The sequence below is a fragment of the Mustela nigripes genome, chromosome 3 (genome assembly GCF_022355385.1).
Source record: "Mustela nigripes isolate SB6536 chromosome 3, MUSNIG.SB6536, whole genome shotgun sequence".
NCBI lineage: Eukaryota > Metazoa > Chordata > Mammalia > Carnivora > Mustelidae > Mustela > Mustela nigripes.
The window spans coordinates 13,206,511-13,232,858 of record NC_081559.1 but is presented as its reverse complement, the minus strand read 5'-3'; the positions used below and the strand labels follow the sequence as shown (position 1 = coordinate 13,232,858).

Below are 26,348 nucleotides of genomic sequence, written 5' to 3'. Positions count from 1 at the left end.
GTGGCTCAGTTGCTTGAGCGTCTCTCTTGGTTTTGGCTCAGGTTGTGATCTTGGGGTCATGAGATCAAGTCCTGCCTTGGCTCTGCACCCAATGTGGTGTTTGTTTGAGATTCTTTTCCTCTCCCTCTGCCTCCCCACTGCTGCCCCCCACAAGTTGCCTGTGCACATGTACACTCTCTCTCTAAAATGAATGAACAAACTCCTTTAAAAAAAAGAAAAAAACAAAAATGACCCTCAGGTGACATTTGCCTTTTGAGCCTCTTGAATGTTCATAACGCCTTTCATCATTTAGGGCCTATTTCAAGCTCCTACTTGGTCATTCCCATGTGCTGGTGTTATCACGTGTTCATATATTTCATTCTTAAACTTTGGCAAATGCAAAGACACCATTGTTTCAATGAACATGGAGAAATTGTGGTAATGCAGATGAAGGGACTACCGGCTTTGCAATATACATAGGACACTGGGTTGGAACTGTGTTTTGCTCATCTTTGTGTTCAAAGAACTGAACATATCTGGGACAGAGGGAGTTGGTGCACATTCATTGAATAAATGGGTGAGCAGATAATGCATCACTTTTAGTTACTCAGTGAGCTCCTGTGTTCTGTACCTAGTACTATTTAAGTTGGAGAATATATAATAAAAGAATGGGACTGAATTCAGTCTCCACCAATCCTTCCCTTCTGGGGATCCCCCCAAATTAATCACCATCTCACTTAGCCATCAATACTTGGGGCAAGACTGCAGACTGTCATGGGATCTCTCCGTTTCAAATCAGAGACAATCTGGTGTAGCAGAAAATACTAGTCTAGGAGGAGTCAGAGCAGCTAGGCTCTTGTTTGCAACTTTGCTTTTCATTAGTCTGCATGTACAAGCAAGTTAGTGGCTCTCTAAAATCTTCAGTTATTTATTAGTAAACTTTGGATAATAACGTTTCATCTGGCTACGTGTGTGACAAATGAAACGGAATTTTGGGACATGCACTTGCTACACAGAAGATATCTTATGTGCTGGGGCCTTTAGGCCTCACACATCATTCACTCATGCCTGCTTTGAAGTAAGAGCCGGTACCCCTTAGGGCCTTCTCACCTGGCTTAACACCTGACACATTCATGTCCACACTATGAGCCCTTAGAAAAGGTTTCTAGATGAACTGATTTTGGTGTGAGAACTTCTTTCTTATCACCAATTCAGGATCCCTCATTTTGGTTCTAGCATTTTATTTATCTGTTTATGTATTCCTTTATTTATATTGATTGGACATCTTTATCCAAATGCATGTTGGTACTAAATCAAAACATTTTATAGATTCTAAAGCTTTTTTAAAAATTCCATATTTTGATAGATACCACTCGCTCCAAAAAGAGTTATGAAGTGGATGGACGTGAGTATCACTATGTGTCAAAAGAAGTATTTGAAAGCCTCGTGTATAGTCACAGGTAAACTAGATGTTCAGAATCTGGTTCTCCCCTTTGGTTATTTTACCTTCAAAAGAGATCTACTATTTTTATGCATTATCCAAAGCTCCCAGGATAATTCCTTTTTTTTCTGAAGAGTTAAACAAGGAAATGTAAACTGATACACTTGTACACTAACTCATTGGGTTTGGAGTGGGAGCAGAATTGAATTGCAAATTTTAGAGACTTGGAGAAAGAGTTAAGCCCTAGATCTCCTAATATTTTTTTCTCCTGTTGATTTTCCACTCATTCTTCTTGTGCTAGCAAAGTCCACATATTTATATCCTATGTTACTACTAGTAATATTTTACTGGTAGAGAGAGTTCTTATTTTCCTTGTGGCACTCTTGCAGGATGCTTGAGCATGGTGAGTACAAAGGCCATTTGTATGGCACCAGTGTGGACGCTGTTCAAACAGTCCTTGATGAGGGAAAGATCTGTGTCATGGACTTAGAGCCCCAGGTAGGTCTGTGGTGGAGCGTTACCCATCTGCCCAAGGTAGTGAATGAAGGTCATGCGTTTTGTGCACATACTGTAGATTGAGGTTGAGACATTTTATTCTGTTAGTCTTTTAGGGATAAGACCACTTACCATATCTAAGGGCTAGCATCATACGTGAGGGAACATTTTGCCAATATCTTGTCTTTAGTTAGGAAAGAAGTCTTGCTTCTCACATACCAAAAGAAAACTGAGCTGGTGGCTATAAAAAAGTTGGAATCCTGCTTTGACCTTGATCGCAAAGGCATCAAGGACATTGGTAGGGGGAAAAAGATGTTGCCTGACACCAGGAGGGGAGGTTCCTGTGTGGTTGCGCCTACGGCTACCTCTGTGAGACCATATGTGGGATGGGGCAGATGCGAGCATGTTAAGACAAAGAGTACACAATGGGGGCGCCTGGGTGGCTCAGTGGGTTAAAGCCTCTGCCTTTGGCTCAGGTCATGATCTCAGAGTCCTGGGATGGAGCCTCCCATCGCATCAGGCTTTCTGCTCAGTGGGGAGCCTGCTTCTCTCTGCCTGCCTGCCTCTCTACCTACTTGTGATCTCTGTCTGTCAAATAAATAAATAAAATCTTAAAAAAAAAAAAAAAGAGTACATAATGTGTAGGCTCCATTTTCTTGATCCTTCTATTTTGGGTTTTTTGTACTCATTTAAAAATATACCACATGCGCTAAAGAGAATAAGGGGACCAGACAGTTGTTCTTCCTTGGGTCAAGGCTGGTGGTCAGTGTGAAGGTATCGGTAGTATCCAATATAACATAATAGCACGAGGAAAGGGAAGTGAGAGTGAAACAGAACTGATCCACCTTTAGAGTTTGTCTTTGTCTTTGTGCCATGAAATTATGTATAGAATCCTATTCTCAGATTTCATTAGGGTGTCATGACTAGTAAGAGGAAGAGCCAGTTTAAACTTAATTTTGATTCTAGAACCCGCTCTCTTAATTATTAAAATGTTTATTTTTAGAGTTGAGGACTTGGGGGCAAAGGAGAATAAATAAAAATAAATTAGCTAAAAATAATTGCTGATTTCTGTTCTTAGAAATTTTGAGAACATTTGTGTTGACTCTAAGAACTTAAGACTTCTATTTTTAAATGTGCACTTAATTTTTCTGTGTAGGGTATTCAGTTAGCTCGAACCCAAGAACTGAAGCCCTATGTCATATTTATAAAGCCATCTAGTATGAGCCGTATGAAGCAATCTCGAAAAAATGCCAAGATCATTACAGACTACTTTGTGGACATGAAGTTCAAGGTAAGATACAGAAGAAATAGATGAATATACATTTTTTTCCTAGTAAAAACTCACCATATTGTTTCTACAACATCCCTATATTAAGGAATGTGATTTTTGTTTCTAATTAAAAATGCCCTTATGATTTACCCTTTTTACTGGACATGATTTGTAGATATTAAATAAAGTTTAATAAATGCTATGATGCTGCTCTTATTTTTTTCTTTTTTCTTATTTAGCTTAAAAAAAAAAAAAAACTCCCACCACAGTTTGCAAAACCACATGGAAATTGGGTGTGCATAAGATTGACATTAATGTTTCATTATTCAGTGTATGAAAAAGTTAGAGAATTTACTTTAAAGAATGAAGGGGGAGCCTGGGTGGCTGAGTCGGTTAAGTGTCTATGTTCAACTCAGGTCATGATTTAGGTCCTGGGATGGAGCCCCCACCCCATTGCCTGCTGAGCAGGGAATCTGCTTCTCCCTGTCCCTCTGCTCCTCTCCCTTGCCCCTCTCCCTGCTCGTGCATACTCTCTCTCAAATAAATAAATAAACAAATAAATAAATAAAATCTTTAAAAAAATTCTGTAGTGAATATATCTTATCTGTAATAATAGGGATCTATATAAAATGTATTTCTAAATGCAAACGTATTAATTATGGAAATTATATAGGGCCTAAGACAGGTGGGATTAATCAGTGAATTCTTCCTAGAATAGGTAATTTTTTCCATTTTTTAAAAAATTAAATCCATCCTAACTATTTTAAAACATCATAAACATTCAGCAAGATGTATAAATATTACATGTAGCAGCTCAATGAATTTTTATGTGTGCCTGAAGCCAGATAACCATCACTTAGATCAAGATACTACATTCACTTATTTTGTGTGTGTGTGTGTGCGTGCGTGTGTGTATGTTAAAAAACACATAAAACATAAAACTTACCCATCCTAACCATTCTTTATTAAAAAGATTTTCATTTATTTATTTGACAGAGAGAGAGAACACAAGCAGGGGGAGTGGGAGAAGCAGGCTTCCCACTGAGCAGGGATCCTGATGTGGGGCTTGATCCCAGAACCCTGGGATCATGACTGGAACCAAAGGCAGACACTTATCACCTGAGCCACCTACGCTCCCCCCATCCTAACCATTTTTAACTGTACAATTCAGTAGTGTTAAGTATGTTTACATTGTGAAACAGATCTCTAGAACTTTCTCATCTTATAAAACTGAAATTAAACATATGGAATGCATCACAAATTTGCCTGTCTTCCTTGCATAGGGACCATGTTAATCTGCATTGTTTCCAATTTAATACATGTGCTGCTGAAGTGAGCAAGAGGTATATTTATATAATCCCTTGTTATTAATTCTATCTTCATACTTCTTGTGATTATTCTATGAAAGTCTGATTCTTTAGTTTTCATTTCAGACAGTGGAGTCCATGGATATATTCTCTGAATTTTATGGGCATTTACAATTGTGTTCTCATTTTTATGGTGATCTAAACAAATTAACAAAATTGTTTCTGGGTCACAAGCATGGTCATCTGATAAAGGAGTACTGTCACAACATTTCAGTGCTTGCATTTGTATATGTGTTTATGATTGTACAGGCAACAAGTTGTACTATTTTAATTGTTGTGGACAAATAAGAAAATAACAGCAATGAGATTAATGCATAGTGCCAAATGAAGGTCAGCTGACCTTCACTAAATGAGCATTTCATAATAGTGGAAATAGACAATATTAAAGGTGAATTAGGTCATGTCATCATGAAGCAAAGGACATTAGGGTATATCTAATTCAATAGAACCATATCATACCATATTCGTGCTGAAAGTGGCAAAATAATGTCATTCTTACCAGTATTTAATTTCAGGAACTGTTATTTTACCTTATAAAAATCCATCTTTGAAATTTATGTATAGGTTATAAATTCAACTGATAGTTTTTTTTCCTTTTCCTTTTTCTTTCTCTTTCTTTCCTTTCTTTTTTTGTTTTGTTTTGTTTTATACAGTTTGAAAGCTTCGAGTGTTTAGATAATAGAATAAGATAATTTAAGTCCAAATGGGAAGTTGAAGGGCTTGTTCTGGCTACCATTTCTTTGTTTTGCAAAACCTTGACCAGGGAAACATTAAGTAAGGCCAAAAATAGAAAACATAAATTTTGAGGTTTAGAATATAAGACATTTATTTGACCTAAGTATTTTTATCAATAGCTTCACAACTGAACGTCACAGCAAAACAAATTGTGTATCATTTCTATTTATCTCATTAAGTCTGTGCTATCCATATTTTTCTACCTGTCATAAAGGATGAAGATCTACAAGAGATGGAGGATTTAGCCCAAAAAATGGAAGCACAGTTTGGCCAATTTTTTGATCACGTGATTGTGAATGACAACTTGCAAGATGCATGTGCCCAGTTGGTGTCTGCCATTCAGAAGGCTCAGGAGGAGCCTCAGTGGGTACCGGCAACATGGATTTCCTAGGATACTGAGTCTTAAGGAAGGCCTCCTGCTTAATGCTGGAGTTTTAACAATAGTCCTCTACTACAGAGCTCTGGAGTAACAGCTGCAATCTGAAACAGTAGGATTTGCCCCATTATAGCATATGCAGATGTAAACGTGGTGCAATTTATTAATTAATCTTATTTGAAAAAAAACTGCATTGTATACATATAGAGTTACCTTCTTGGCTTTCAGGAAAAAAATGTTTTCCTTTTCCTCATATGTAGCAATGATAAGAATACAAACAATGTTAAGCCACTGAGTATGAAAACCTTTTATAGATTTTGTATGGTCTTTGTACAATTCAGATAAGAGAGCTTCCCTAAATAAAATAAGTAGTACTTAATTCCAGAAACTGTATTTAACCTCATGAAATTTCTGTTTTATGAAAATGGCTTTTCCAAAAAGTGCCTACTTGACTGACTCGGTAAGAAAAAAGAGTTAATGTACACATTTCACATCTAACATGAAAATTTATAGAAATGGCACTGCCGTCATCATTTATACATCAGTTCTACAAGGAAAAATTTATTCTTCTGATCAGAGTTGTAACAATCATTAATTTGCCTAAAAGCCAATATCCACATCATGCCTAAATTAGGAAAGGGCAATTGACTTTAGTCCTAGAGACTCATATCTGAGAAAAGCACAAGATGAGAATGTTATTCCAGGAAGTCTTTTTTTTCTTTCCTAGGTCTTGAGACTTCCAGTCAATCTTGCTGCCCCTGTATCTGTCTTCTGCATCATTTTCTAATGTTCCCCATACCCACAGCATCCCTCTACCCCTCCAATCTCTTTCTTAACTATAAAACAAACTAAGTGCATACTTCAAAATATTTTTTTATTTTTTGCTTAAAGTGATTATCTTAAAAAAAATTAAACCCAACCCCCCAAACCCAATCAAAGAAAATTAAGTCACTTTTAATAATACATGAACTTGTTGTTTTAATACAACAACTATGTTGTTTTGAGAAAAAGCTTTTCCAAGCTTGATTACAGAGATGGTGGATAAGCAATTGGCGAAATTTTGAGAACTGCCCGTATCAACACACAGACAGGCAGACACACACACAACTGGAAGAAATCTGTTATTTGTCCGTGTCCATATATACCCATCCTGAAATATTGGGCTTGGGGGGGGTGGTGGGCGTCTCTAGCACCCTACAAAGGCTGTGCATGAGTTGTGTCTTTCCACAATGTCAGCTTTATTCATTCATAAAGCAGGTTTACAGAATTCTAACAGGTGTAGGATTCCATATTGAATGACATTTCACTACCCGTTTAACTTGGCTTCACATACGCTACATAAGAAATACAAAGTCACACAATAAACGAGATACAGGGTAAGGAGTTAAAGAACCAAACGCCAAGTCAGTCAGTGAGTGCCTAGTTGGAGGAAGACTCAGTCTGGCAGGCGTCAGCTGGGTGCTTACTGCTTATTATGTTCACGCAGTGGAAGGGTCTTTCGTTGAGATTAGACGGCAGAATGCTGTCGGGCATAGAAGAGTCAGCGTCTGGAGAATCTGACAGTTTGCTCCACTTTTAAAGGAGTTTAATTGATCTTTAGCCTTCCAGACCTTCTGGTTCTAGTGATTATCAGCTCCTGGTTCGGTTCTTGCAGGCATTCCTGGCCTTGCTGACCATCCGTTCTTGGTACCAGCGGCAAGCTTGGACTTTAGCGGTACCTCGTCTCTCCCCGCCCTCGGCGGCCTCCCGGATTCATTACGTCACCGCTGGAAAAGAGCGATTCCACGAAGCTTCCGCCGGGCTCACCCGGCGCCTCCTAACGCTGACGCCTCGGAGGGCGGGGCTTGGCCCGGCGGAGGCCGGCGGAGCGCGGGACCCGGAGCTGCCGCCGAACCAGACGCGGGCACGTCCCCGCCGCTCGCAGCTCCCGGAGGCGGGGGCGCGGGGAGCCAGGCTCGGGGCGCCGGCGGTTGCGCCGACAGAGGCCGGCGGGGAGAGCGCCATGAGGGCGGACTCGGGGCTTCGGCTGGAGGCCCTCCCGGTGAGCGGTGAGGGGCGCTGCGGCCACGGGAAGTGGCGGAGGCGGAGGGTGCTGCCCTGACGCCTCAGTTGCCCCCGGGGCGGGCCCGGTGCGCAGGGCTGGGGGTCGCCGAGGGAGAGCCCCGCTCGTGGTGTCTGCGCGTCCGCCCCCTCGGTGCTCACAGGCTTGCACCCCAGCGGGCGCTTCCAGTTCGTTCCGAGGCCAGGACGCGGGCGTGAAGTTGCCGGGGGCCTGAGGTCCGTGTTGCTATGACGACGCCTCTCCTGGTCGCCTGCCCCGCCCTGGCGTGTCCCGGGACAGCCAGCGAGGCCTGCCCTGCGGACTCCTGCCGTGGGCGTTTAGCCACCCGGGACAGACCGCAGTTTCCGAGTGGAGGCTTTTCATCATGGTCTTTTCCCGCCTCCCTCGAACCCATCACTGCGGCCACTGGGGAAACCATGGGTAGAACCGTGGTTGCTCCCCGACGCCCCCTGGAATCTCTCTTCCCGGGCATGTCAGCCCCGACTCCCACGTCCCCTTTCCCGCAGAGCTAGACCGCACAGGCGCGACCGGCTCCCGCAGCAGGCGCTCACCCGCCTCTCGCAGGGAAGGGGCGGAGCGTCGCCGCCCCCCGCGCCGCGCAGTCCGATGTCGCACGGCGCCTGCGCGCGGCCGGCCCGGCGGGAGCCCGCGGAGGGGGGTGCGGGCTGTGCGCTCCTCGCGCGTGGCGGCCGGCGGCTGCGGGGAAGCCCGGCTTTAGACAGAATGGGAAAGAAGCAGGTGGTAAGCGAGCCTTAGTTAGAGCTGAATTATTAGGATTTGGGGTTCAGGTGAGCCGTCCGACTTTTGAGGGCTCAAAGGTTGTCCTTGTGGCTGGGTGACACGTTTTTGCGGGACTTTTGAAATGGTTAAGTGTCGCGTGGACTGAATCCTTGGAGAGAACGCGATCCGGGGCATCTCTGCCGTAGTTCTTTTTAGGACTGTAGTTCTTTTCCAGTTGTAATTTTAACGACCGGATAGTGTTAAGACAGCCTGCTTTGTCCTGACCTCGTAGCATTGGTATTCATCCACCGAACGAACGGATTGCTAAACGGGTCGCTCGTAGACCGAACTAAGAGTGTCTGCAGTGGAACCCTTTGGAGTCCGTGTCCTCTGCAAGCAGCGTGAGACACTTGGAACATTACACGGATTTTCAAGGCATTTCTGCTAGTATTTTATTTTGAAAGATTTCAGAATGCTTCTCAACTGTAATCTCTCTGAACTGCAAACACAAATTTTCATGTAGGGTGTATGTGTTTTTTTAAATTCTCTGCCCTAAAACGCATTCCTTATGCTGTATTCACATTGAGGTTTTTGTTTTTGTTTTTGTTTTTGTTTTTTTTAGTCTGTTACTGTGTGGGTTAAAAACCTCCATTGGCTTCTTATTGAATTAAAACAAAATCTGGAATCTTCCCCTTTTGTCTTCAAGAGCCTAATTTATCTGGCCCTATCTATGCCTACCGTTAGTAACTGTGCCACAGCCTTGCTGGCCTTTTATCTGAAACCTTTTATCTCTCCCGAAAGACTTTGTATTTGCTCCCCTTTGTCTCCTTTCTTCTCCTTTCTTATTCAGGCCTCGGGTCAAGTATCTCTGAGAGACTTTCCCTAAACTGAAGAAGCACTCCACATCCCCGTGTGTGTGTGTGTGTGTGTGTGTGTCTGTGTGTGTGTGTGTGTGTCCTCTAATACTTAATCAGTACGACGGAAGTACCATAAAAGCAGGGATTTCTTTATTTTGTCCATTAAGGGATCTGTAGTCCTTTGAACAGAGCCTGGCCTCTGGATAGAAAGGAGTGTAGGAAGGAAGGAATTTTATATGAAATTTAGAAATGCTAAGACAAGTTTAGAATTGCCCATCTGATTCTCCTAAGTACTTCCTAGGTTTCATTTGATGAACAGGGTTAGCAAAAGATTTGATGTAATGAAGTAAAGATGTTTTGAGACTTTTACTTATAATTTTCTTCTCCCCGTAGCGTCCTCCACGAGCCCTTCCACCTGTGCCAAGGTAAAAATAAGTTACAGTAATTTTATTATTGAGTTTTAAAAATGCACAATGAATAAAGTGCAAAAATTGACTAGTATCATTGCAAAATTATAATAATTCAGAAAAGACTTCTTGAAAAGTCTTCCTAAAGGTTTAAAGGTAAAAAAAAAAATCCTTGAATATTAGGATAATGGTTGTAATTAAATGTTTTGTTTCAAAGCCTGAATGTCAACATAGTAAGATAATGGATCCATTTTGAATGTTTTAATGTCTTGTTTATCAGACTTTTGATCCTCTTTTGTTTGCTAGAATAGTTTCCTCAGAGCTTAAGCTGATTTTAATCAGTGACAAAATAAGAATTCTTAATCTGCTTAATCCACTTTATGAATAGACAGTAGGAAATATGTATATGTAAGTTCAGAAAATATTAGGATTATTTTGTTATTTTGTTAGCTTTATGAGCTTTTTACTTATAAAGAACAAGCTAGTTTATAAACTAGCTGTGTGAAACCTTATTTTATTTTAAATTTATAATGACATCAATTAAATCAGTCTGACATTAAAATAGATTTCTAATTAAAAGTTTCTTTTTTTTGTCTTTTCCTAATTAAATTGGGTCGGTGGCTTATAAAGTGCTAATCAAGGTGAGTTAGTTCACTCTTAATGTAAAACTTTTAAAATTTGGAGTTAAAAAATTAATTTTTTTCCGTAATGTTTTTCTTAAAGTTGAATCTGAATGGTATAATTTATAATATTGCAATATTCTTTTATCAAAATAATCTCTTATGACTCCCTTTTTTTTAAATACGGGTTGATATATAACACTAGTTGTATGATTGATATTTGGCTCATTCTTGAATTGAGTCACCTAGAACATAACCACTGGCTAATTTATAGTTCTGTAATAGAGACAACATTTTCTTTTGTCTCATTTAATCAAGATGGACTGGGTTATGCTATATTAGCCTCAAAATCTCCAACTTAATATCATACAAGGTTATTTCTGGTTAATGCAGAGTTCGCTGTGGCAGCAATCCAGGGCAACTGTCTTTGACCACTCTTCACTAATGCTGTAATGATTCAGGCTGCTTTCATTCTGCGCTTCTGCCATCTTATCATGCTTCAGCAAAGGAAGAAAAATCTGGCTCTTTCAATGTTTTGGCAGATTGGCTTCTGCTCACAGTATATGGCCCAAACCAGTCACAGGCCTCTGCAGGAAGTGTAGGGGATCAGATGAGTATTTTGTGAGCCCACTTTTCTGATATTAGAAATGTCACAGTTTCTAATATTATTGACCAACATTGAGGTACTGGCACCTTGCTTTAGGCTTTCTTTGACTTTGTCAATTTCTTCTTCTTCTTCTTCTTTTTTTTTTTTTTTTTTTTTTTTTTTTTTTTTTTTTTTTTTTTTTTTTTTGAGTAGGCTCCACACCCAACATGGGGCTTGAACCCTGGACTCTGAGATCAAGAGTCACTTGCTCTACCAACTAGGCCAGCCAGGCACCCCCTGAATTTGTCATTTTCTTATCTTCTTCCCCTAATGCGTAGGCTGGACCTAGGGAAGAGAGACCTGAAGACCTAAAGTTGGCTGGACCTCGGGAAGAGAGGGCAGGGTCTTCCCTACTAAAAGTTCCTTTTGACTGTTTTCTGCATCGAATTTTAGGCAGACTTTTCTGTTGTTGTTGTTTTTTTTCTGTTTTATAGGTGATATTCCACTTAGTCGTCCTAAGAAAAAGAAGCCCAAAACAAAGAACACACCAGGTAAGATGTTGCTCTTTTTTGAGTGGGATCAGAAGTCTTTCCAGGACTTCAGGAATGACAGATATCACAGATCAGGGAGAAGCAAGGCCCTAGCAGTCCCAAGTAATTGCTCTGTTGAGGATAGAATCAAGGTCAGTTTAAAGTAATGGGATTCCTAGTGCTGGTGAGGACTAAGGTTGTGGACAGCTTGAAGAGTGTCTAGAAGCATTCATGGAATAAAGGATTGTGCCACTTAAACTCTTACTTCTATACCATTCGTGGACTCTTTGGTCTTTAATCCCTAGACAACATAAATTGTCTTAGGCTATGATTGGTTCCAGACCTTTGAATGGGATACTGCACACAAGGTCCTTGGATCCCTCATTTTAGTCAGAGCATTTCTTCATTAGAGCAAGAGTCTGAAGGCAGGGCCATATCATCCAGGTGTTGGAGGTTCTGTATTGAGTAGGTTCTGTGAACTTCTTTTTGTCTTTGTTAATCCACTAGTAATCCTGGATGTTTTATCGGTGACTTAAACGTAGCATGTTCTAAATCATTACCTTCAGCAGTATATCAGTTTTTACCTCTCATAGATTTCTGTTAATGGGATTCCCCACTCTCCTGGTCACTCAGGCTTGAAGCCTCAGTTCTAACTGGTCCTTTCACTCTACCTGCTGCCTCTCACAAGTCTTAAGATGTGAAAATACCAGGATTTGTATGTAGTGATATAGTAAAAAGAAACTTTGATGATTGATTTGATGTAGCAAGTACTGAATTTATTATAACTTGTGATACGAGTGTGGGTTAAGACAGTTCTTATAGGCAAAGAGTTAACAAAGTTGTCATCACTTAGGAAGCATTCCAGTTCTCTTCTTTTCATCTTTTTGAGACTCAGTGATCTCTGCTCAAATTGTCCTGTGTTTTCCCACTCTGCTTTTCTGTAGGTAGTGCTTCTTTGGAAGGCCTTGTTCAGACTGCTGTTCACAGGCCATCTGAGGGCGGTGAGCCGCCGACTAAAGAATCCACAGAGCATCCAGAAGAAGCTCCTGTTCAGAGGAGACAGAAGAGGACAAGGCTACCTCTTGGTATGTGAAGAAACCAAGGTTAGGTTGTAATAGTAGCTGTGATTTTGGGGGTAGGATTAAAAACGTCTATGTTCCCATTTTTCTCCACCCACATCCCTTTTTTTTTTCTTTATTAAAATTTTTACTATTAGAGTAATTCCAGTAGCTTAAGACAAGAACACTGTAGGCGGTCTCTTTCGGTCATATGTCCATATATTGTCAGGGAAGGGATACAAATTCAGGATTAAAAGAGAAAGTTCAGAACTTGGTGTGTATAAAAATGTAGTATATGATAAAAATGGACATTTCAGATTAGCAGAGTAAGGATAGATTCGGTATTAACAATAATACAATGAAAGAAGAGTCATCATTTATTGAGTCTTACATTGTCCCAGGCACTACTCACAAGGTAAACAAAATACCATCAATTGGCAATGGTTTTTTCAGCATATAAAATTCAAAAGTGATAGGTAAGTGTTGATGCGAAAGAAGTGCATTCGTATACTGCTGATAGGAGCATAAATTGGTCTGAACTTTTAGAAATAGAAGTAATGACAATAGCTACCATAATTAAAGGATGTTGACTGCAACTTTATTTATAAGAGTAGAAACTGGTAATAACCAATAATAGCTAACAAAGTGATACTGGCTAAGTAAGTCAGATCTATTGAATAGAGACCAAGCACCTATTAAAAGGATTGTTTTTTGTTTTGTTTTTGTTTTAAATATATATATTGATTTGAGAGAGGGTGAGAGCTAGAGAGAGCACACACAGAGGGAGAGGGAGAGAGATAAGCAGGCTCCCTGCCGGGCCTCGATCCCAGGCCCCCAGGATCATGACCTGAACCAAAGGCAGACGCTTAACCAACGGAGCCACCCAGGCGTCCCCTGTTAAAAGGATTAAGGTGAAATAGTAACGTAGAAAACCATAAGTAATGTACTGTTGAGTCATCATCCACATATAATAGTATATATCAATGGATCTTTTTTCTTTTTAAGGATCCTATTTTTATAAAATATGTTATATTAATTTCCTAGGTGCCATAAGAAATTATCATTAACAGAGTAACTTAAAACAACAGAAATTTACTGTCTGACAGGAAAGAAGTCGGACATCAGGGTGTCTGCAGGGCCACTCTCCCTCTGAAGCCTCTAGGAAAGAATCCGTCTTCGCCTCTTCTAGCTTCTGGTGCTTGTTGGCAATCCTTGCTGTTCTTTGGCTTGTGGCAGTTTAACCCCATTTTGTACCTCTGTCTTCACGTCTTTCCGTGTGCTTCTGTGTCCATATCTTGCTCTTGTTTTTTTTAAGATTTATTTATTTGAGGGAGAGAATGCATATGCACATGCAGGGGGAGGGGCAGAGAGAGAAGGAGAGAGAGTCTTCATGTTGAGTGTGGAGCCTGATGCAGGGCTCGATCTTGTGATGTGAGATCACCACCTGAGCCAAAACCAAGAGTCAGCTGCTTAACCAACTGTGCCACCCAGGTGCCCCCATATTTTGCTCTTCTTGTAAGGATAGGAGTCATTGGATTTCAGGCCCATACTTATCCACCATGATCTCACCCTAAATTAATTATAGCTTCAGAGACCTTATTTCCGAATGAAGTCTCATTCGCAGGGACTGTGGGTTAGGACTTGAACGTACCTGTCAGGGGGGACACAATTCTACCCACAACACGTGTATATGCATCCATATATATAGTAAAAACAATGGAAGGATATAGCAAAGTGTTGACAGCGTTAGATTTTTTGGAAGGAAGAATTAGGGATGATTTTTTTTTTTAAAGATTTATTTATTTGACAGGGAGCACAAGTAGGGGCAGCAACAGTGTGAGGGGGAGATGCAGTCTCCCCGCTAAGCAGGGAGCTTGTTGCGGGGCTCTGTCCCAGGACCCTGGAATCATGTGAGCCGAAGGCAGACACTTAACTGACTGAGCCACTCAGGTGCCCCTAGGGATGATTTTTATTGTCTTCCTTTCTTCATTTATAGTTTATTAATTTTTCATACATTGAGCATTATGACTTATATGGTAATTAGAATAAAGACAGTGGGTTTCATTTGAGTAAAATAAAGGGACGGAATAAAGATTGGGAGATTAGCTCTTTCCTACTAACATCAGTCCCTGATGAATGATTTGTTACAAAATAATTTCCTTGACCAGTTACTTAGTCTTTTGGAAAATAGTGAGTCCTGATTGGATGAAAGTATTACAGGAAGAGAGGGCAGAAACTGGAAAGTCCATAGGATGGAGCTCAGTTTTTAGAGGCAAGATGAAGTGGGATCCTCCAGTGCCTGGGCAGAAGAGAGGAAAAAGAGAGAAACGATGCTCAGATAGTTTTGGTTTATTTCATTACTGGCAGTAAATAGTTGAATTAAAACTACCGTCTTAGTTAATTCAGTGAGGGTACCAATGTGAAAATCAAGATGGCTACCAGTACCTAGTTTCACAATTTATGAAAAATGTATTTACAGAAAAGAGTTGACCATTTTTAGAAAATTCAGGACCCAACAAAGTTCTGGGCCAAAGAGCACCTGTCATGGTCATTCCAGAATGCACCCACCTTTGCAGGTAGAGATTTATAGGTTTCTGTGTTTTTGATTTTACTTTGTTTTGTTCTGGGATGACTATGGTAGGCTCAGCTTCTATTGTATTTCCAATTTTAGCTGTAAGTGTTTTATTAAAATAGAATTTTGGGGCTTTGAGGACATTCCAGGAAGCCATTGCCAGTATTTTCAGATGGGATGAATTAGCTAGCATCTGAGGAGTCTCCATTGACTTACTTAAACTTGATACCCTGTGCTCAGGAAGGAGTGAACATAGCAGGCCTGAAACTGCTCTCATTAGAAAGGCCTGCCTCTTTACTGGCTTCTGGAACTTGGCTGGTAAATAGTTCCTACACTGATATAAAACTTCCCTAAATTATAAGGGCGATTTACTGTGCATTTGTGTACACAATATGATTTATGCTGAACACCTGCTTTGCTTCTGGGAGTCTGGAATTTTGGTATGTGTAAGGCAGGGGGTGCTTCTGTGTTTAGGTGCCACTAAAAGCCTTGGGTGCCGAGTTCGTAATGAGCTTCCCTGGTAGAGAAAGTCACACATGTCAGCTTGTTGCTGGAGAAATTAGCCCATCCTGTGTGACTCCATTAACGGACTCTTGGAAGCTTATACCTGGTTCCTTCTGGACTTGGCTCTATATGCCTTTTCCTTTTGCTGATTTTGCTTTATGTCATTTCCCTCTAATAACTGTAACTGACTGTAAGGACTTGTGAGTATAATGACTTCTGAATCCCATGAGTCCTTTGGGTGAACTACAGGTAATCTGGGGTCTCTCCTAGTGCTCTGGGTGTTGGATTATTTAATTTTTTCTATATTTTTTGGCATTACAATTTCAATTTTTTTGGTGTTTAGAGGTATAAAATTATAAAAATCAGTAAAGTGGTGAAAAAATTGGGGCCTCATTAAAATTTTTAAAGTTACCTTGTCATAAAAGTTTTATATATTACTTTTCTTTTTGCATGATAGACATTTGAAAATTTAATCTACTTTATTTTCAGAATTGGAGACTTCCTTAACCCAAAAGAAGACTTCGTCTTTATTAAGAAATGAAAATGGTATTGATGTGGAGCCGGCTGAAGAGACAGTTATTCAAAAACCTCGAAGGAAGACAAAGTAAGAATTTAGTTGTTCTTCTAAATATTCTTCAGGGATACTGTGCTACTTAATTCAGAGGTACCTTTTGATTAAGTCTTATTAAACACTTTAAGATATGTGGGATTACAAAAATATCAGTTAAACCAACTAATGATAAATTTGAGGAGAGTAAGCAACCAAAGAAGTAAGATACTATATTTAATTAAGGACCCTAGGAGCTCTCTCTAAAAACGAGGAACATCAAGAGAAAATATTACATAAGTAGCAAAAATTAAATGTGCAAGATACTGAAATTTGAAGGTAATATTAATAAAGTAGGCTATTGTGATATAGTTTCTGATATTAATAGAATTCAGGTTATGATTATTTCAGCAATAAATAAAAGTGTGTATTTTAGTACGGAAAATTAAGTTGTGGATAAAATAGAATGGCATAGTTTAAAAAAGTACACTGGGAATTATATAACACTATGGTTTGTCTTTAGAAATAACCCTGTATATTGTGATCATTATTTATATAGAATCCTACCATTTTAAGTTTAAAAAGAACCTTATAAGTCTAATTCAGTCACTTCATTTTCCAGATGAGAAAACTGAGGCCCACATAAATGTATGTGACTTACTGCACATAACAGTTAAGAACAGATCCATTTAAGTAAAAACCAAATTTCTCAACTCCCAATCCAAGGCTCTTATACAGGTATGTGGGTCTGTAAAAATTCAACAGTAATCTGTTTTTCTTACATTCTTCCTGATGACAGGAAAACCCAGCCAGCAGAATTACAGTATGCCAATGAGCTAGGTGTTGAAGAAGAAGACATAATTACTGACGAGCGAAGTGGCCCAGAACAACAGTCCGTATTCACTGCACCCACTGGAGTTAGCCAGCCTGTAGGCAAAGTGTTTGTGGAAAAAAGCCGTAAGTCATTCCAGTTTTGGAGCATGAGCTTTCTGGGATTTACACAAGGGTATCCTTTGATTTAGGAATTATATTTCTGGAGATCGGAATTAGGGATAAAATAAAAATATGGACAAAAATTTATACACAAAGCTGATCGTCATATTCTTGAGAGTGAAAACTGTAAATAACATAAATATAAAATAGAAGGCGTATGATTTCAGTCAGATATGGTATATTTATAGAATAAAATCCGCACCATTAAAATAATGTTTAGGGAGAATTTTTCATTTCGTAGGAAGATTTAATGAAAAACACACACATATGTAGTTTGATCTCAACTACAGAAAAATGTATAGGACCAAAGACTAGAAGGAAATGTGCCAAAAATTTAATGCTGGTTATTTCTGGGTTATAGGATTGTGGGTGATTTAGAAAATCCACCCCCAATCCCCACTTAATCCATTCCCTTATTCTTGTACTTTATCCGTTTTTCACAATTAGTGGTGGTGGTGGTGGTGGGGCAAGTAATGATACAAATTTTATAACTAAAAATAAATGAGAGAAGATACATATTATTAAATAAGAATTACAACCTTATAGCTCCAGATTCTTTTGGAAGGTAGTTCTGACATTATATAGTGTGCATGGATTATAAGACTGCATTTTCAGTGTTTAAGAAAAACATACATAAAGCATGATTACAACTATATGTATCCCATGGATATACTATGAGTATGCTGCCTAAAGAACTCAATGAGCCATAAACATTAGTTCTAAAAATTTACAATTTCGATTTCATCTCTACCATTTTAGAATTTCTGCTCTGTAAGATGTCATCTAAGGGATCTTCAAGTTCTTAGCCAATGAGAAACTTCTGATCCCGGGAGGCTGCCTTCGCCAGGGTCTCACAGTTTGTTAGTGCGGAACTGGGACTTGAGTGGAGGTTTCATGGCTTTTGGTCACGTGCTTTGACTAGTATATGGTGTTGCTATTTAGTTTACTTCTGTTTTTAAGCCATATCACTCAATCCTCATTTTTAAGCAAGATCTATTTTTTTTATAGTCTGATTACTAAGCAGCATCATTCAGTCCTCATTTTTACTCCTGTTTGCCTCAGCTCAGCAACTTCCCTACTGGGATAACTGACCACATAAAAGACACCTGTTGTCTGCCCAGAAGTTGTCTTTTCTTAGGGAAAATAAGGTGTTAAACCTCTTTCATCCTCCCAAATACTTGACAGCCAGATTTGGCAAAGGTAATTGAAATGGAACCTTCCCTCCTTCCTGAGGTCCATTGGTAGATCTGCAAGAAGGAGCCTGGTGACCAGTACAAGGGGAAAGCTCTGTGCACATGGGGCGGCTGTGCTGGCACTCGGACTGATACCTGTCACAACAGTCTTCTCAAGTTTGTGAAACAACCTTTTCTTCTCTGTCATCACAGAATGCCATGCCGCACACACTGGCATCTTTTCCTAAGAAATTTAAAGGTTTTCAGAGATCGACTTATCTTTGTCATGTTGACATTTAAACTTTAATAAACTTCCAAAGTCTCAAAATCAGACTTCTGTAGATTATGTCATGTTAAAGATTTCCAGACTTTGTTCTGAGTGGGAAGTTCCTTACTGTATTTCATTAAATATAATTGATTTCTTAAACTGTTACTTTAACATCTGTTTTGGGATGAGAGGAAAGTATGTGGACTTTATTTTGCCTAAAGATAAAAAGATAGCATAAGAAAAGAGCCTTCTCCAATTGGTACGGGATCAGGGAGAATTTTTAGATAGAAAACAGCAAAATCTCAGTCCCAGGGTTCTAACGGTGTGAAATAAGATAAAAACAGGGCCAGGGTTGTCTCTTGCTAGTTGTTAATAATTGTGTAATGTGTACTTAGGGCGATTCCAGGCTGCTGATCGTTCAGAGTTGATAAAGACCACAGAAAATATAGAGGTGTCGATGGACATGAAGCTTTCCTGGACAACCAGAGATGTCGCACTCTCGGTCCACCGGGCCTTCAGGTGGCTGCTTTTGTTGGACTTAAAACAAATGTGCTCTCCTTTTTAAACTTTTAAGGTGTTGATTTCCCAATATTGTTTTTAAAAAACGGACAACTTAAAATAGTCAATATGTATATTTTTAAACACATTTAATTGTAGTTAAATCTTCTGCCTGTCAGTGTCATACTAAGAAAAGGCTCGTTTTTACTTTTTTGAAATGTTGAGTTTTATTCTTATATTTGAAGAGATTTAAAAAATATTTTAGCTTTTTACTTTAGTAATACATTTTTAATAATTAAACCCTTTTCCACTTAGGATGATTGGTCTCTTCTCTCACGGCTTCTTGGCTGGCTGTGCTGTGTGGAACATTGTTTTCATATATGTTCTAGCAGGAGATCAGCTTTCTAACCTCTCCAACCTTCTGCAACACTACAAGTCCTTAGCATATCCATTCCAGAGTCTTCTCTACTTGCTTTTAGCTCTAAGTACAGTTTCAACTTTTGACAGGTAAGACTATTGTGACTGTACATCCCTCTAACTTTTCTTCAGGTGGAAATGTTGAGCAAAATATGTCCCGATTATGACAGTCTTCAGAATAGAATTATAATATGTTAATATTATTTTGACTTTATTTTAAAACCAGTCTGTTTCTGATTGTTGAGGGCAAAGGGGGTTGGAATACTCAGAAAGCATCCTTAAAATCTAAACCCATTCCAGCATCAACTCTAAGTCTAAAATTTCATCCAAATTTAATCAATGAAAATAGCCCCAAATATCTTCTAAATCATCTGAATCAGGTATGGGTGAGACTGTCGGTATTGAATGAGTTGTTGTTTTTAAAGATTTTATTTATTTACGTGACAGATCACAAGCAGGCAGAGAGAGAGAGAGGAGGAAGCAGGCTCCTCGCCAAGCAGAGCCCAATGCGGGGCTCGATCCCAGGACCGCGGGAACATGACCTGAGCTGAAGGCAGAGGCCCAACCCACTAAGCCACCCAGGTGCCCCTTGAATGAGTTTTCTAGGGCTTCTGTAATGAAGTACGGTTGGCCCTTGAACATCACATGGGTTAGGTGTGCCAACCTCCTGCAAGTCAAAAATTCATATATAACTTTTGACTCCCTCAGAACTTAATAGCCTACTGTTGACCAGTAGCCTTACTAATAGCATAAATAGTCAATTACCACGTATTTTTTGTACTATATGTGTTATATACTCTATTCTTCTAAAAAGATAAGCCAGGGGGTGCCTGGGTGGCTCAGTTGTTGAAGCGGCTGGCTCTTGATTTCAGCTCAGGTTATGATCTCAGGATTCTGGGATCGAGCTCCACATTGGGCTCAAGGATTCTCTTTCCCCCTCTGCCCCTTGTCACACTGGTGTGCACACAGTGCCTGCACGCTTGCTCTCTCTCAAATAAATAAATCTTTAAAAAAAATTAAAAAGTAAGCCTGAAAAAAACAAAAATTATTAAGAAAATCATGAGAAATACCTTTACAGTACTGTGCTATATTTATTGAAAAAAATCTGCATACAAGTAGACCTGTGCAGTTCAAACCTGTGTGGTTTAAGGGCCAACTGACTCCAAACTGGGTGGCTGAAAGCAACAGGAATTTATTCTCAGTCTGGAGGCTAGAAGTCTGAAATTAAGGTGTTGGCCAGGTTGGTTCCTTTCTGGAGGGCTGGTGCGAGAGTCTCTTCCAGGCCTTTGCTGAACTCCAGGTTGCTGGCGATCCTTGGATTTCCTTGGCTTGTGGGTGCATCACTTCAGCCTCTTCGTTGTCATACGGTGGTCTTCCCTATGTGTCTCTTCTTCTGAGGACACCAGTTGTATTGAATTAGGGCCTTCAAATGACCTCATCTGAACTCAGTACATCTGTAGAGACCCTATTTCCAAGTAAGGGGTTAGAAGTTCAGCATGTCTTTGCAAACACAATTCAACCCATTAAGAAAAATAGCAACTTGTAGCTTGATGATACGGGTAATAGAGGTAGAATCTGAAGAAATTTTGCAGATCAAGTTTAATTTGTTTCTTTAGAGTGTCTCACTCCAAAACAATGTTGGCTTAATCTAGTTAAATGTTTTATGTGGCTTTTGTAAATAAGATGCTCTTTCATGTGTATTTAGTATAAACTGTAGTTACTTAAAGCTTAATAATAGACAATGTATGTGGCCTCTGCCTTTGGCTTAGGTCATGATCTCAGGGTGCTGAGATCGAGCTCTGCATCAGGCTCTCTGCTCCGCAGGGAGCCTGCTTCCCCTGCTCTCTGCCTACTTGTGATCTCTCTCTCTGTCAAATCCATAAATAAAATCTTTAAAAAAAAAATAGAGAAGGAAAAAACATAATTCAGGGAGTACAGTTTTGTTTGTTTGTTTGTTTTTAATTTATTTATTTGTCAGAGAGAAAGAGAGAGCAAGCACACGCAGAGTGGCAGGCAGAGACAGAGAGAGAAGCAGGCTCCCCGCTGAGCAAGGAGCCAGATGCGGGACTCGATCCCAGGATGCTGGGATCATGACCTGAGCCGAAGGCAGCCGCTTAACCAACAACTGAGCCACCCAGGTGTCCCCAGGGAGTACAGTTTTGTGAGAAGTTTACCAGTGCAATGTGACAAGAGGCATTTGTATTTTCTAGGATCGACTTTGCTAAAACATCAGTAGCGATCCGAAATTTCCTTGCCCTGGATCCAACAGCTTTAGCATCTTTCTGTGAGTAAATACTTTCATTTGATAATTGTGTAATACTTGAATTAACACTGTAATTTTGAACCAGGAAAAGTTTAATTTTACTTTTAGAATGATTTTATTATATTACTACTTATAAACATTACATTCAGTGGAATTTCCAGTTAAAAAAACATGATAGACATAATTTTGATAGAATCATTTTTCTATAGAGGTTGATCTAGATAACCGTTAAAAGTTGAATTAAAAAAAAGTTGAATTTGTTCTATATTTCTTAATATTTTGGTTTTATATTTTCTGCTTGATATCAGACAGATTCAACTGACATGGCATTTCAGTAACAAATTCTATTTTGTATCTTTTTGATAATTTGGGATACATTTTGTTCTAAGTTAGGAGAATAGGAATAAAATTAGTTTTAAGACCTTGAGTAAGTCATTTAATTTCTTAAAATATCTTCTAGGTTCTTGTAATGTCTGATGATGAAATAGTGAGCATCTCAAAATACCCTTCTGTACCCATATTCTTTAAGGATAAGAGAAGGCTAGCTAACTTACTGAAATTGATCAGATGAATTTCTTTTGTCATCATCCTCCAAAGTATAGATTATTTTTGACCTTACAGTGATCTATAAATTCAAAATAAACTAGTTTGTTAAAAATACATTATTAGTAATTTCATTTGTCTTTTTCTCAGTGTACTTTACTGCTCTTATATTATCTCTGAGTCAGCAAATGACAAGTGACAGAATCCATCTTTACACACCTTCTTCTGTCAATGGTAGCCTCTGGTAAGATCCACAGTAGCATTAGCAATTGTCGATGGTAATAATAACAGCAACAATGGGAGTAATGGTACTATTCTTATCCTTCACTCTTTTTTACATTTCTCATTTATAAATAACATCGAAGGCCCTGTTTTTGTTTCCAAAATTACGGCAAGAAAATACCCATTACATTGGTTAATGGATAACTATTTTTACTTACACCTGCATTTTTAACGAAATGTATTCTTTTTATAAAAATCTATTTGAGATTTATTAAGTTATGGTTATAAGATTAGTCATACATAATGAACTGGAGAAGCCTTCTACCCCCACTCCCAATCAGGGAGTCTAATATCCCCTAGGAGTGGGAGTAGATAGCTGGAACGGAGTCTGAAAACCAAGCAATGCTGGAAAGAGAGCAGTCTAGGGAGAGCCGCCCCCTGCAGATCAGTGGCCAGTCATGAAGCTCACAGGCAAGTTGAGAGTCCAGTTCACAAAACCCAGAGGGGCAGTGTTTTTTGATGGAGTGGCTAGGGGAATGAGTAGCATCACAGTAGTTGGAAGGAAAACTTAGAAAAATTGTTTGGCAATACTAAATTTTCACTTTTGTCAATGTATAAAGCAGATTTGTTTAGAGTTCAGTAATTTGAACCTTTGTTCCCATGGTTGTGTGTGTGTATGTGTGTATGTTTGTGTATAGTTATTTTATAGGGAAATTATATAGGATATATTTATTTCATGCTTTACTTGTTTTTTCTCTAAGCGAGGGCTGCTATTTTTTAAATTTCATTAAATAGTTATATTTAAATATATGAACCCAAATGTAGATATTTCTAATGAATATTTTCTATACCTTTAGGGCAGCAGGTGTTGAGGAACAGGTTCTCCAGCCGTGGATTGTGGTGAATCTGGTGGTGGCCCTTCTGGTTGGACTCTCTTGGCTTTTTTTGTCTTATAGACCAGGCATGGATCTTAGCGAAGGTATTAACGAAAAAATAGTGGGGCGCCTGGGTGGCTCAGTTGATTGAACATGTCTGACTCTTGATTTCAGCTTGGGTCGTGATCTCAGTGGTCAGGTCACGATCTTGGGGTTATTGCTCAGTGGGGAGTCAGTTTCTCTCCCTCTGTACTCCCCCCCACTCTCATGGGCACTTGCACCCTGTCTCTCTCAACTAAATCTTTCTAAAAATAAATAAATAAAAATAAATAATAGAGAATATCATGAAATCTGTTGATTTTTTAAATGTTCTTTTAATGGATATAGATTATGATAGTCTGATAACAAGATCATTTAAAATAAAATAACTAAGAGAAGTGACACTAAAGTAGGGAAACAATGCCAAGAGAAACAGAGTGTCTAGGAGGGCCGGAGCCTCAAAGTACTTACAGAAAGTGCGTCACCCATGTGCGTATTTATATTTCAGAGGTGTTTCTTTTCTTGGAACCCTTCGGGTATTTTGTAGAGTCTTTGCTCTTCATTTCTCCTCATTTCCTCCTGATCAAAGTATCTCTTAGTTTGCAATAAATCATGCTTCAACTGTGTAGCCTTTGTTAGACCCATATTCATTCTTACCTCCTCGTCTACTTGGCACAAATTCTTCACCCTTCATTGTCTAATGAAGCATTTAGTAATCCCAGCTTTAGTGTGCCCAGTGGAAGGGGGGATTTACTAATCCCTAGTCCCTGGCCTCCTTTTGGAACACCAGGAGGAGAGGAGTCGTCTGAGCGAACCGACAGTCCTTGAGCGCGCTGCTTTAGAACTCTTCGTGTTTCGGGTGTCCGTTTGTTTTCTTGGCAGATGTTCCACGGTTTCACCCTTGAGTCTCTGGTATTTTGTGGACTTTGGTTATGATTTTATTCTTGATTGGTTAAATATCTTGAGCCTTTCACTGCAGTTTGATCAACTAATTACAACCTCAGAAGTCTGAGAATTGAGAATCATCCCAGTATTTCCATTTGTAAAAATGAAGACAAAAGACATAATCTGGTGCTTTTTATTCATAATGTACCTTTTTGCATCAGAATTCTCATCTTCCTCCAGTGAATATTCTGTTGCTTTATTCCCTTAGGTTTATTTAAAGTATTTTTTTTAAAGGTCTCTTAGGCTTTACATATTTTGCTGTTTTTTGTTTTCACTTAGTAGCATCGTTTTTAGTCATTTGTAGAATTTTTCATCTAATATTTATGTCAAAGGACTTTCTTTTATTAAATTCCTTAGGTCTTCTTTTTCTCTATTTCTTAGTATTTTGGTAAATTACACTTGTATGCTAAGTAATAGTTTAAATGTAGAAATGTCAGCTAATAAACCATTCTATGCTGTGTTTGGGATTGAAGCTGGATCCAGCTGGGCTTGTGTGGTATTGAGCCTAAATCACAAAGCGCATGTTACTTACTAAATATTTCCAGAATCCTGCTGTCTTTTAGGTCCATATGAGTCATATAACATTTTATTTCCATGGAGATAAAAAGAGTAAATATAAATTGAGGATGATAACACTTTGCTTATTGGGTTGTTGTGGTGATTAAGTAGGGTAACACATTTAAGACATCCTGGCACACACCTCCTGTTAGTTCCACATGCTTGGTCTGTGTCCGACCCTGCATTGTATATTGCCGTGGGCACTACAGAGTTAGACCTTTCCGCTGTTTTGTGACCTGGCTTGTCTAAGTGACTTAAATTTTCTGGTAAGAGTTATTATCTTGTCTCCATTATATATATGTTTTATTTTTCAGTGGTTTACATTTAAAACTTGAGCATTTTTAAATGCAAACTTACACATTTCTCATTCACTACCTTTTAAATCAGATTTCATTATCGTGAATTCTTATTTGTACTTGAGGGCTTTCTATTATATATATTAAATATGTCAATATTTTGAGAGACTGTTTAAAACTAAGCTGTAAAATTCTTTTTGAGTTACTGGGAAACCATTCTGAGTATGATCTGTTCATTTTCTCTCCCAGAGTTGATGTTCTCTTCTGATGTGGAAGAATATCCTGAAAATGATAAAGGACTCAAAGCCTCTTCGTAACGCCAGCTCACCTGCAGTGTAGTAATGGCCCAGTATTTAGAATTTTTCCTATTCTTGTTTTTAAGTGTATTTTTATAAGATATGTACAGGTATATTTGGAATTGATCTTTTGATTATATAGTACTGAAAATTTTCTCAATATTATGGAAAATGTTAAAACTTGAGTCTTCAACTCATAACCAAACATTAATCTCTCTAGCATTATTGTCTTAATGAGAAAGGAGGTAATGAGCTAGAAACCAGCAGGTGAGGTGTTTATTTCCTGTTTTCTCAAATTAGTTGCATATATAATCATTATCTTATAAAGCTCTACTACAGAAACGGCCATTACTTTAGTGTTACAAAATATACATCAGGTTTAAAAATAAAATGTAAGGACTAGGATAGAAGAGGGCAAGAGACCTTTATTTTTAATGTCTCCTTACTGAATAAATTAAATATGAAATTTATCTTTTTTCAGATTGGCTTGGTGGTTGTGGTTATGTATCATGTAATAAGCATAATGTAATTCAGCTTGAAAGATGGTTTACTTCATAACTAATAAAAAGAAAGTGTACCTTTTCTGTTTGAGAAGTTTCATATTGGGACTACACCAAAATAAAAAGCCTTTGCACAGCAAAGGAAACTATCAACAGAAGGAAGGGCAACTTACTGAATGGGAAAAGATATTTGCAAGTATTTGATATATTTGATAAGGGGTTAATATCCAAAATATATAAAGAACTTATACAACTCAACACTAATAAACAATTAATCCAATTTAAAAATGGGTAGAAGACCTGAGTAGATATTTTGCCAAAGAAGGCATACACATGG

At 38.8% G+C, this 26,348-nt stretch overlaps 2 protein-coding genes and 1 non-coding gene across 5 annotated transcripts in view; 2 read left to right on the top strand and 1 right to left on the bottom strand.

The window, feature by feature from the left end:
• Positions 1–6,122, top strand: part of MPP4 (MAGUK p55 scaffold protein 4) — a 36,487-nt gene extending 30,365 nt beyond the window's left edge. The window contains exons 19-22 of the mRNA XM_059392636.1: positions 1,346–1,439; positions 1,810–1,918; positions 3,072–3,206; positions 5,502–6,122. Coding sequence (XP_059248619.1) covers positions 1,346–1,439; positions 1,810–1,918; positions 3,072–3,206; positions 5,502–5,678 — 515 coding nt within the window. The 3' untranslated portion in view covers positions 5,679–6,122. The remainder of the gene's footprint in view (positions 1–1,345; positions 1,440–1,809; positions 1,919–3,071; positions 3,207–5,501) is intronic.
• LOC132014769 (U6 spliceosomal RNA) lies at positions 4,424–4,525 on the bottom strand. The gene has a single exon (XR_009403411.1). It is a non-coding gene; the product is annotated as a U6 spliceosomal RNA (small nuclear RNA).
• Positions 6,123–7,569: 1,447 nt separating the features above from the next.
• Positions 7,570–26,093, top strand: TMEM237 (transmembrane protein 237). 3 transcript variants are annotated; one of them, XM_059393210.1, is made up of 13 exons: positions 7,570–7,704; positions 9,696–9,727; positions 10,340–10,350; positions 11,410–11,466; positions 12,390–12,530; positions 16,069–16,183; positions 16,926–17,083; positions 18,955–19,078; positions 19,373–19,564; positions 21,685–21,758; positions 22,431–22,524; positions 23,360–23,481; positions 25,465–26,093. In XM_059393210.1, the coding sequence occupies exons 1-13, from the start codon at positions 7,666–7,668 to the stop codon at positions 25,530–25,532; spliced, it is 1,227 nt and encodes a 408-aa protein (XP_059249193.1). In that variant the 5' UTR covers positions 7,570–7,665; the 3' UTR covers positions 25,533–26,093. The 3 variants fall into 3 exon arrangements, 2 of the variants coding, with proteins under 2 accessions (XP_059249193.1, XP_059249194.1); XM_059393211.1 differs by lacking the exon at positions 7,570–7,704 and adding an exon at positions 8,359–8,466; XR_009403008.1 differs by lacking the exon at positions 22,431–22,524.
• The last annotated feature ends 255 nt before the right edge of the window (positions 26,094–26,348 follow it).